At 40.1% G+C, this 12,016-nt stretch overlaps 1 protein-coding gene across 1 annotated transcript in view; it reads left to right on the forward strand.

Moving 5' to 3' along the window:
* LOC122564502 (uncharacterized) overlaps positions 1 to 12,016 on the forward strand; it is a 44,125-nt gene that overhangs the window by 13,528 nt on the left and 18,581 nt on the right. The window contains exons 3-4 of the mRNA XM_043719479.2: positions 2,399 to 2,495; positions 5,572 to 5,814. Of these exons, the coding sequence (XP_043575414.2) occupies positions 2,399 to 2,495; positions 5,572 to 5,814 (340 nt within the window). The remainder of the gene's footprint in view (positions 1 to 2,398; positions 2,496 to 5,571; positions 5,815 to 12,016) is intronic.

Genomic DNA, 12,016 nt, shown 5'->3' on the forward strand with positions numbered 1-12,016 from the left:
GGAGAAAAGCCAACTTTGACGGTATTAGGCAAGAACTTTTGAAAGTTGATTGGGAGCAGATGTTCTCAAGTAAAGGGACGGCTGGAAAATGGGAAGCCTTCAGGAATGAGATAACGAGAATCCAGAGAAAGTATATTCCTGTTAGGGTGAAAGGAAAGGCTGGTAGTATAGGGAATGCTGGATGACTAAAGAAATTGAGGGTTTGGTTAAGAAAAAGAAGGAAGCATATGTCAGGTATAAACAGGATAGATTGAGTGAGTCCTTAGAAGAGTATAAAGGCAGTAGGAGTATACTTAAGAGGGAAATCAGGAGGGCAAAAAGGGGGACATGAAATAGCTTTGGCATATAGAATTAAGGAGAATCCAAAGGGTTTTTACAAATATATTAAGGACAAAAGGGTAACTAGGGAGAGAATAGGGCCCCTCAAAGATCAGCAAGGCAGCCTTTGTGTGGAGCCTCAGAAAATGGGGGAGATACTAAACAAGCATTTTGCATCAGTATTTATTGTGGAAAAGGATATGGAAGATATAGAATGTAGGGAAATAGATAGTGACACCTTTCAAAATGTCCATATTACAGAAGAGGAAGTGCTGGATGTCTTGAAATGCATAAAGGTGGATAAATCCCCAGGACCTGATCAGGTGTACCCTAGAACTCTGTGGGAAGCTAGAGAAGTGATTGCTGGGCCTCTTGCTGAGATATTTGTATCATCGATAGTCACAGGTGAGGTGCTGGAAGACTGGAGGTTGGCTAACGTGGTGCCACTGTTTAAGAAGGGTGGTAAGGACAAGCCAGGGAAGTATAGACCAGTGGTTGGCAAGTTGTTTAATGGAATCCTGAGGGACAGGATGTACATGTATTTGGAAAGGCAAGGACTGATTAAGGATAGTAAACATGGCATTGTGCGTGGGAAATCATGTCTCACAAACTTGATTGAGTTTTTTGAAGAAGTAACAAAGGATTGATGAGGCCAGAGCAGTAGATGTGATCGATATGGACTTCAGTAAGGCGTTCGACAAGGTTTCCCATGAGAGACTGTTTAGCAAGGTTAGATCTCACGGAATACAGGAAGAACTAGCCATTTGGATACAGAACTGGCTCAAAGGTAGAAGACAGAGGGTTGTTTTTCAGACTGGAGGCCTGTGACCAGTGGAGTGCCACAAGGATTGGTGCTGGGTCCACTACTCTTTGTTATTTATATAAATGATTTGGATGTGAGCATAAGAGGTACAGTTAGTAAGTTTGCAGATGACACCAAAATTGGAGGTGTAGTGGACAGCGAAGAGGGTTACCTCACATTACAACAGGATCTGGACCAGATGGGCCAATGGGCTGAGAAGTGGCAGGTGGAGTTTAATTTAGATAAATGCGAGGTGCTGCATTTTGGGAAAGTAAATCTTAGCAGGACTTATACACTTAATGGTCTAATGGGAGTGTTGCTGAACAAGGAGACCTTGGAGTGCAGGTTCATGGCTCCTTGAAAGTGGAGTCGCAGGTAGATAGGATAATGAAGAAGGCGTTTGATATGCTTTCCTTTATTGGTCAGAGTATTGAATACAGGAGTAGAGAGGTCTTGTTGCAGCTGTACAGGACATGGTTAGGCCACTGTTGGAATATTGCGTGCAATTCTGGTCTCCTTCCTATCGGAAAGATGTTGTGAAACTTGAAAGGGTTCAGAAAAGATTTACAAGGATGTTGCCAGGGTTGCAGGATTAGAGCTATAGGAAGAGGCTGAACAGGCTGGGGCTGTTTTCCCTGCAGCGTCTGAGGTTGAGGGGTGACCTTATAGAGGTTTACAAAATCATGAGGGGCATGGATAGTCTTTTCCCTGGGGTTGGAGAGTCCAGAACTAGAGGGCATAGGTTTAGGATGAGAGGGGAAAGATATAAAAGAGACCTAAGTGGCAACTTTTTCACACAGAGGGTGATAAGTTTATGGAATGAGCTGCCAGAGGATGTTGTGGAGGCTGGTACAATTGCCACATTTAAAATGTAGCACTGCTATCCTGCAGTGCTACATTCAGGTTATTATAACTCCTCGATGAACTATAACAGACAGACAGAACTGTGGATGCCATTGCAATCCACCCTGCCCCAACATTCACGAATCAAATTAGAATTGCCAGACAGTGATGAGACACCGGAATCATGGATACCTTTCTCCTCTAAGCAGTAACACCACTTAAATTGCCTACTCTCGCTGAAAACCGCTCCTCAGCACAAAGACTTTAGAGAAAAAGGTACATAGCTATTTATATGACCACACGTATTTTCCTTATACTAAGCAGAAATACTTTCCTATCCCTCAGAATAGCATTGCCTTCACATTTAAGATATTGATCAAAGTATAAGCACTGTAATGATTTACAACAAACTGTATTTTCATTATTTTTCATTAGATGAAGCATGGACCAAGGTCTATAAACATCTATGCAACCATGACAATAGTATTAAGCCACATGGATGTACTGATTGTGGCAAGAGATTCTTCAGAACGTAAGTGTTTCATGTACTTAATAGTGTAACTAGATTTTCCTTACCCCTGAGCCAGGAACGGAATGGAGATTGTGGAAGAATTGATTACTTTTGCCCGAAACGTCGATTTTGCCTGTCCGATTCCTGATGAAGGGCTTTTGCCCGAAACGTTGATTTTGCCTGTCCTCGGATGCTGCCTGAATTGCTGTGCTCTTCCAGCACCACTGATCCAGAATCTGGTTTCCAGCATCTACAGTCATTGTTTTTACCTCGTTTTTACCTACATAGTTAAACTACCTGTTTCAGTAAAACATCGGCCAAAGCTTCCCATTTTCATAATAATTTGATGTTCCCAAAAAGCAAGGTCTTTTGCAATGAAAATCCCATGTTCCCGTTTGTTTAATAGTACAATTTAAATACTGCTCGAATCCTGATAAGGTTTGACAGTGGTCATAAAACATTTTCTGCATTTCCTTTCTGCCATTCAAAGTGCTATATACTATGTCGAGACACGACTGGGAAGCATATGCCAATAGTTGTGCCCCATTCCGCAAGCCATCACAGATGTATAAATATATAAACTTCCAATGAGACCAGTCAAGATGACCAATTTGCTCGACTGATGTTTGGGACAAATTCATACTAGGTTTTGTCAGTAATAGAAAAATAACTGTATTGTAACATACTTAATTTGGACAAGAGCAGTGAAAATAAAAGATTTCTAATCTACAATGCAACTTAAACTACACTTAAACATCAAAACCCCAAATACACAAGCACACACATTCACAATTAAGATAGACAAAAGAAAACTGTTTCCAACGTACTGTGGTTGGAAAAAATAATATAGACATAGTTAACAAAATTCTCAAGATCAAAATTTCTCTTTTGATTTCAGCAATGATGACCCTCTGTTGTGTGAATGGTGATGGTCATCCTTTGATTCAATAGTTGATCTGTTGCACTCGAGTCTTGTATGAATCCTTTCTTTTAAGCTTTCTTGGTTTTTCTGTCTTTTCCCCACATAGTGAGAGAGTGGGAGAGGTGGGTGTTTTCTGTCTGCAGACTGAATATTTCTCCTCCTCTGTAGCTTTTGGCACTTTTCAACAAGCTACAGCTCAACCAATCAGAGGGTGTTGCAACTCAGAATTTCCTTAACTCAAAAGATTCTTTCAGCCATTCAATTTCAAATTCTCCTTTTACAACTCAATATATGCAGCACTTCATATTTTTTAAAATGTCCTGGTATTTCAGTTATAGCTGTTGAAAAGTGTGGTGCTGGAAAAGCACAGCAGGTCAGGGAGCATCTGAGGAGCAGGAGAATCGATGTTTTGGGCATACGCCCTCCATCAGGAATACATTCCTGATGAACAGTTTATGCCCAAAACGTCGATTCTCTTGCTCCTCGGATGCTGCCTGACTTGCTGTGCTTTTCCAGCACCACACTTTCCGCCTCCAATTTCCAGCATCTGAAATCCTCACTTTATTTCAGTTGTAGCAGTCCAAGTACCATTTCAATTTATAGTCCAATAAAATTAAAATGTAGTCTTGGATAAACACATGGATGATGATGGGATAATGTAGGGGGATTGGTTTAGATTAGGTCACATGTCGGCGTAACATCGAGGGGCCAAAGGGCCTGTTCTGCGCTGTATTGTTCTATGTTGTATGTGTTTTACAACTATTTCAAGGCATTTGATGCCTATTTTTTTAATTGCAGTAAAATCAGCTTAATGTACTGCAATTAAAACGAGGCAACATGAGCCATCACCCAAGACCTACAGCCAGAAGAGCAGTCAATACCACTCTCTGCATGTCAGAAGCAAATATCAGGGAAGATAATATTATCCATAAAAATGCCCCAATTCTATTGTTTATAAAATGCATTCTCAACACGTGTAAAACACGATTCCTGTTTTAAATAAAAACAGAAAATGCTGGGTACTTTGAATGGGTCGTGCTGCATCGTAAAGGGAGAAAGACAGAGTTATTGTTACAGACCAAAGACCTTTCATCAAAACTGGAAAAACTTAGAAATGTAGAAGGCTTTAAGTAAGTATAAAGGTAGGGAAACAAAAGGAGAAACCTCTAATTGGATGGAAGGCAACTGTATGTATTTATTTCATTTTATGTTCAATGGTGCATTTTGTCTTGCGATTTATTTCAGTTGGGAATGCACAGTGCAATTCATTTTTGGTGCCTGATTTGAACCTGCGTTTTGGTAATTTGGTAAGAAATTTCCCAAGTCTGACTTTCACATTGACTCAAGGTTGGGATTTTCAGGAAAGCATCCACAACATTAAGTGAGGAGTTGCAGTAAAAGATGAATCCAGAGAAGATGTACAGAGAAGCATAATCATTGCAAACAGTAACTGCCTAAAAACAGGAAAGAAATTGGGGCAAAGGTTATGGCTGGAAATTTTTGAACTCTGTGTCAAATCTCGAGGGCTGTAACCTGCTTATTTGGCACAAGAAATCCTAGACTGAAATTTAAGTAAAACCCCATAAACTCCATTGGCCCACATAGGGATTATTTAAGAGATCAACTTCTTTGGGTCTCTACTGATTCTGGCTCTTCTACAGATTTGACCTCCCGAGAAAGTTACAATGGCTTCCCTGCTCAGAAACACTGTTTAAACAGTAGTCAGATGCTAATAAAGCCATGGGGAGTAGGATCTGTATATTTAACAAAGAGTCCCCCCTTCCCCTTTCTACCATCTCAGAAGGGCAGGTACAAGTGGAGCATTAGAGACCTTGTTGCCTCGAAGATTTTATCTGCCTGCCTAATCCTAACTGCCTCAGATAATATTAATTTCTCAACAACGTTCAGACAGTGGTATGAGGGTAATAGACTCTCTGTGGAACCATATCATACCAAGGATGTACGTCTTTAGGCAGAACAGAGACAAAAAAACTGGAGAGAAAATTAATGTTTTTATAGAGTGAATCCAATTTTTAATAAGCTTTATGTTCAATCGTTGGACCTTATACTTCAATGAACTGTAAATCTGTTCAAAATACAGCAATATAAGTATGAGCAGGGTGATGTGCTTCTTTTTTTGCAGCATGAGATGGAATTATTTTCTGCTTTTGTCAGAGTTGAACTGAAGGAACATATGGCGAGGCATAACGAAGCAAGACCTTTTCTCTGCCAGTTTTGTGGACGGACATTCAAGTATAGAAGGCAGATGAATAAACATCACAGACATGTCCATCAGATGGCAAAGGAAAAAAGGAGAGAACATGAAAATGATTCAACAAGTAAACAGCACGTGAAGAAGGAGCCTCAAAATAAGTCAAAAAAGCCAAATAAAGAATTTGACTGCAGTATTTGTACCAGGTATTAACTTACCATACTATGAAATACTAAGGGCTTTTAAACAGCATTTATTGCCTCTTGAAACATAGGGGATATTTCAGACATACTTCCCTGCATTTTTATTATCTTAGGTCATGGTTTCTCCCATTCTCCCTCCTGGCCTCGAATTCCCTTGCTCCACAGAACCCAACAGTTCCAAATCTAAGCTGTCCTTATGTCCTCCTCTAAGTCCTACCATCCCATCGCCACTGACATACATCAGTCTGTAATTTAAAATCTTCAGGCTTAAAGTTCCAAGTCTCTCTCACCTAGCCCTGTAAATTTTAGTATTTCCTCTTGAATAGTAAGGTCTCTTGTCACTGTTTTCCTCCTTGGCCTCCCTTTGCCTATCATTTATGTGAGAGCTGCTAACTGCCTGGGTTTTTAATCTTTGGAACTCCTCCTTAAGGCCCTATGCTTCTTCTCCTCCACGAGCCACATCTTTTTGACTATTCCATGTGCAATGCCTCTTGATAAGCATGGTTGCTGGTGCATGGCTTGTGGTGATATCCATAGTGCTTCTTGGTGAGTATGTGCACTGGAAAATCAACAACAGTGTTCAGAACCCGTGCTAAAACACACTGTTTAAGTAAGTTCTTCGAATTGCATTAAAGAGCTCACGTTAAATCGTGGGCGGCACGGTGGCACAGTGGTTAGCACTGCTGCCTCACAGCGCCTAAGACCGGGGTTCAATTCCCACCTCAGGCGACTGACTGTGTGGAGTTTGCACGTTCTCCCCGTGTCTGCGTGGGTTTCCTCCGGGTGCTACGGTTTCCTCCCACAGTCCAAAGATGTACAGGTCAGGTGAATTGGCCATGCTAAATTGTCCGTAGCCTTAGGTAAGGGGTAAATGCAGGGGTATGGGTGGGTTGCGCTTCGGAGGGTCGGTGTGGACTTGTTGGGCCGAAGGGCCTGTTTCCACACTGTAATGTAATCTTTAAAAAAAATCTAATCTAATCTAAAAATACCTGTACCAATATATGGAAGTATAATTTTAAAAATTTTCAAAAAATTTTAATCACAATAATATTGATTTCTCAAAATGCCATTGTTTCACTTAAGGCATTCCTAAAAAAAAAATTACTTTTTCTGTTCCTATTTTTCATCTAATGGGAATGCCATCTGAAAGCACAGTGTAGGTTTTCACATGTACGTACAGTTTTGAAGACATTGTGTGCAATTTCTATCTTTAAACTTCAGGTGTGTTATCACCCATTTTGCAAATTTAATGCAAAGTTAACATTACCCCCTTTTTAAACAATGAGATTCATTTTGTCCTTCTCTGTATCTGATCTGTTAGAAGAATGTAGGCCTAAAATCTACTTTTGAAAGTAGCCAGACCTTGTACATATTTGTGCACAAACCTCAGTAGGAACAGCACTGCAGTGATATCACTAACTAGTACAGTTATACTTCAGAAATCATCTTCTCTCAAGTTACATAAATAAAAATGGTTTGATTGTTCAACCTTCCCCAGATTAATTAGCCTGAATGAGTCCGGTTCTAAATCAGGCCTGTTCAGCAACTGTCAAGAATTGCACTTGCAAGATTTGGTGGCCTCATTTCAGCTAATTGGGTGGTTATTGTATCTGCTGTCACAGAATAGTATAAGCTTTTTCACATGTCATTAAGTCAAAAATTCTGATTCTGACTCAGACATAATTTATCACAGTAGCAGCTAATGATGATATATGCTACAGGGAAATTGGCCCCTCTTTTCTGGAAATGTTAATTATTCAAATCATTAGTCTACAGAACTTTTGAAATTATTGATGTAACAATTTACCTTTAAGTTAACAGTATGTTAACTTGCTCAATAATTGCTAAGGATATAGTTTATAATTCACTCCCTGCAGCCCCTGCGTTTCTTTAGTACTTCAATTTCCACGGAAACCAACACATCATTATTCTTGGTGATTAAAAACAGTGCAGTCTGTTACAGCAACATTCTGAGTTGTAATTTCATACTGGGATACACTAGTAGTTTCTCAGAGTTCAGTCAGATACAGGAAGGTCCTCGGTGATGGCCATTTGCTTCCCCTTGGTGTGGAAGCTGAAAGTTACCTGGAGCAGCTGCATCACAGCAGTGTTGGCCAATTCTCTGGAGCATGATGCTTTTTGTTTATCTTCTCAACTCTTTCTTTGATCACATCCTTCCCCAACAATCTCATTATGTAAAAAAACAAAAAAATCTGTGGATCCTGTAAATCAGAAACAAAACAGAAGCTTCTGGAAAAGCTCAGCAGGTCTGGGAGCATCTGTGAAAAGAAATCAGCATTAGCGTTTCTGATCCAGTGCCATGGTGGCTCAGTGATTAGCTGCTGCCTCCCAGCTCTAGGGACCCGGGTTTGATTCCAACCTTGAATGACTGTGGGCATTTGCACATTCTCCCCGTGTCTACATGGGTTTCCTCCCACAATCCAAAGATATGCAAGTTAGGTGAATTGGCCATGCTAAATTGCCCATCTTTTTCAGGGATGTGTAGGTTAAGTGCATTAGTCAGGGGTAAAAATGTAGAGTAATAAAGTGGGGGAATGGGTTTGAGTGGGATACTCATCGGAGGGTCGGTGTGGACTTCCACACAGTAGGGATTCTATGAGAAGTGTAGCGCTGAAAAAGCACAGCAGATCAGGCAGCAGGAGAGTTGACGTTTTGGGTATAAGCTCCTTGGATGCTGCCTGACCTGCTGTGCTTTTCCAGCACCACACTTCTGACTCTCACTCTGACTCTCCAGCATCTGCAGTCCTCACTTTCTCTTGGTTTCGGGTCTGGTGACCCCTCCTCAGAACTCCGATGCTGCCAGACCTGCTGAGCTTTCTCAACAACTTCTGTTTTTGTTTCTGAATCTCATTATGTACCTCTTAAAGGTAAAAGGTTTATATCATTTTAAAAAACGACAACCCTAAATAAATCAATGTATTCAAACTTGCCCATAAGTTGCCTTTGTCCTTTCAGAAACTGTCCTTCAGATTCTGTCATCAAAATCCAATCTCTGTCAAGGTTATCAGTTTTTCTTTTGTGCCTTGAAGTTGGGCTTTATGGGGTTTTTTTCAGGCTCTTCACCATGCATATCCTTTTAGGCCTTCCAGTGATTAGGAGTAACAGTTGGGTCATTCACATTCCCCTGCTATTGACAGCACCACAATCCAGTGAGTCAGAGGAAAAGAACCTGAGGACTTTCAATAAAAGTCACTGGCAATCCTCCAAGGAACTGAGCATTTCGGTAACTGAGAATCAGGTCTGGAGAAATTACAAACTACTCTATACTCTCAAAGGTGACAATTCCACCATAATCATTCTCCTAATTTAGATATAATTATGCAACTCAGTCTCTCATGCTGGGTGTGTCCATGCCTTTTGTAAACCTTGCATAATAAGTGGTCACTGTGAAGTAAGGTTGCTAGAGGTGGTGCTATTTAACTCAATCTCAGGATGCAATTTTGCGTCAGTTCCAGCAGTCTGTTCATTTATCGGGGTCTTGCAATACAACACAGGGATGCAAGGACACAAGGAGGAAGATCACTCAAATATTGTAATGCCTTTTGGGACAAACAGCACAGTCATTTGCATTCAAATATGCAAGACCATAATACTCAGGAGCAGAGGCATGCCATTCAGCCCATCAAGCTTGCTGTGTTATTTAGTGAGAGACAAAGAAAAGTAGATAAGCAGGAGGCAAACCAGGCAGCATCAAGAGGTGGAGAAGTCCAACGCTTCGGGTGTAATCCTTCCATCGTCAACTCCACTTTCCTACGCTTTCTCCACAAACTTTGAATCCCTTACTGAATAAAAACTATTTATCTCGACTTTGAATATACTTAATGACCCAACCTCTACAGCATTAAAAAATTCCACAGATTCTCTGTCCTTGAGAGAAGATCTAATATGCATCGCTCTTGCTGATACAAAATGTCACTCCTAACATTTATCATGATACAGCCCTCTGCTTTAAAAATTCCACAAATTTGCTGTGCCCTGAGAGAAGATATTCTCCTAATATGCATTTTTCTTGCTGATCAGAAATGTCACTCCTAACATTTATTACTATGTAGATAGATGAAGATTGAGCTGAATTTAATGATTTAATAATTAATACAGAAATGTATAGGAAGAAGCAATACTTCTGAAAGTTTTACTGCACAAGTACAGTAAATCTTAAAATTTATCCTTTATAAACCCACACATAAAACTTCCAATTAATTTTTCTAAAGTTATTGCTGTTATTAAAGAATAACCTTCAATTCACCATGGTAGTACACATTACGGAAAAATGTCTAAGCACTTAGTGGAATGAATTCTGCAGTATTTATAAAAACAGTATACCGTGAATCACAGTAAGAGATTTAGGAGAGGAAATTGAAAGGCTGATTAAAAAGTTGGCTTTGAGAATGAAATTAGTGATGGACAGATTGGGTTGAATGATCCATTTCTGTGTCATATATTCCCGTGTAAAGGAGTAGGAGGGCAGAGGGATTCCAAAAGAAAGATGATTGAAGATCTGTGAATGTTGCTGATTCAAAAATGGTGAGGGGGTAGACCAAATAACTATAGTCTGGTCAGTCTGACCTCATTGGTGGATAAGTATCAGAGTCAATATTGAGAAGAGAGGATTAACTGTTGCCTGAAATGGCACCGATTAATCGGGGAAGGTTGTCTCTTACTAAGTTAATTGATCTTTTTAAGTAGTTGTCTACGTGGATTTTAGTAAGACATTTGACACGGTTCGACATGACAGACTGTAAATAAACATTAAACCTTTTGTGAAACATGGGAATGTAGTAAGTTGAATCCAAAATTGGTTCAGACTTAGGAACCAAAGGGTATTGGTTAGCAAATGGAAAGTGATATCCAGTTTTGTTCCACAGGGCTCATTGTTGGATTGGTTGCTGATGTGATATTTATTAATAATTTAGAATACAATGTGGGAGACATGGTTGGCAAATTTGCAGATGACACTCAGTTTGGTTGAGTAGTGATGATGAAGAGGATGTCTGTTTGCTGCAGGGTAACATCAATGGTTTGATTGGGCAGAAAAGTGGAAAATGGGTTTCAATCTTGAGAAGAGTAAAGCTATTCATTTGGGTGGGTGATGGGGGTGGGGGGTGGAGGAGGAGGAAGGGAGGCAAGGAAAGCAAAGGAAAGGACAATGAAGAAGTGGGTATTTAGATAGGTGGAGGAAATGAGAGACCTTGGAGTGCATGCCCACAGGCACTTGAAGGTTGCAGGGCAGTTGGATAAGATAATAAACAAGGCACATGGGATACTTCATTTCATTGGGTGAGCTACTGAATACAAAAGCAGGGATGCAATGCTGGAACAATACAAGACACTTGTGAGGCCATAACTGGAGTTTTGTGTACAAGTTCTGGTCATCACATAACAGGAACGACCTGATTGCACTAGAGACTGTACAGAGGAGATTTATGAAAATATTGCCACTGCTTGAAGTTGTAGCTATGAGGAAAGATTGAATAGACTGAGTTATTTTGTTTAGAATGCAGGAGGCTGAGAGATGACTTAAACAAGGTGTACAGAATAATGAGGTACCTGGAAGGAGTGGACAAGTTAGAACTGTACCCCCTAGCAAGGAGGTCAAAAGATTGAGTGGATAGATTGAAGGACATGAGGGTGATAGCTACCTAGAATTTACTCCCTTTTTGGTGGTTGAGACAGAAACCCTCAATGCATTGAAAAGGAGCCTGGATCCACAGCTCAAACACTATAACCTGAAAGGCTAAAGAGCAAGTGCTGGAAAATTGGATTAGATTAGACAGCTAGTTCATTTAGCCAGTGCTGACATGAGGTATTGAATAGCCCCTTTCTGTGCTGTATCCTTCTATGACTTCTTCCTAACTCTGATACAAATGACCTGTTCAATTCAACTGCCATCTCTTTATTTCCAATTATCCATTTTCCAGATTCACTTGTTAGCTTTAATTTGTCTTTTTTTAAATATAGAAACTCTGAACTATTTGTTTTTATGTTTCTGACTTGCTTTCTCTTGTACTTTAAATTTTCCCACTTGTCTCTGCATCATTGTATGTGTTATATTTACGTTCGACAGTATCTTGAACCTTTTTAGGTGTTAATGGTGGTGGACAGGCTAGAGTTCCCAAAAGAGAAACAAGAATACTACTTGTATATTCAAGCTATGGTATTAATGCTCAGTATTACTCTCATACAG

The sequence above is a fragment of the Chiloscyllium plagiosum genome, unplaced genomic scaffold, assembly GCF_037043375.1.
Source record: "Chiloscyllium plagiosum isolate Xiang-an unplaced genomic scaffold, Cpla_swu_hap1 HiC_scaffold_34, whole genome shotgun sequence".
NCBI classification, from domain to species: Eukaryota; Metazoa; Chordata; class Chondrichthyes; order Orectolobiformes; family Hemiscylliidae; genus Chiloscyllium; species Chiloscyllium plagiosum.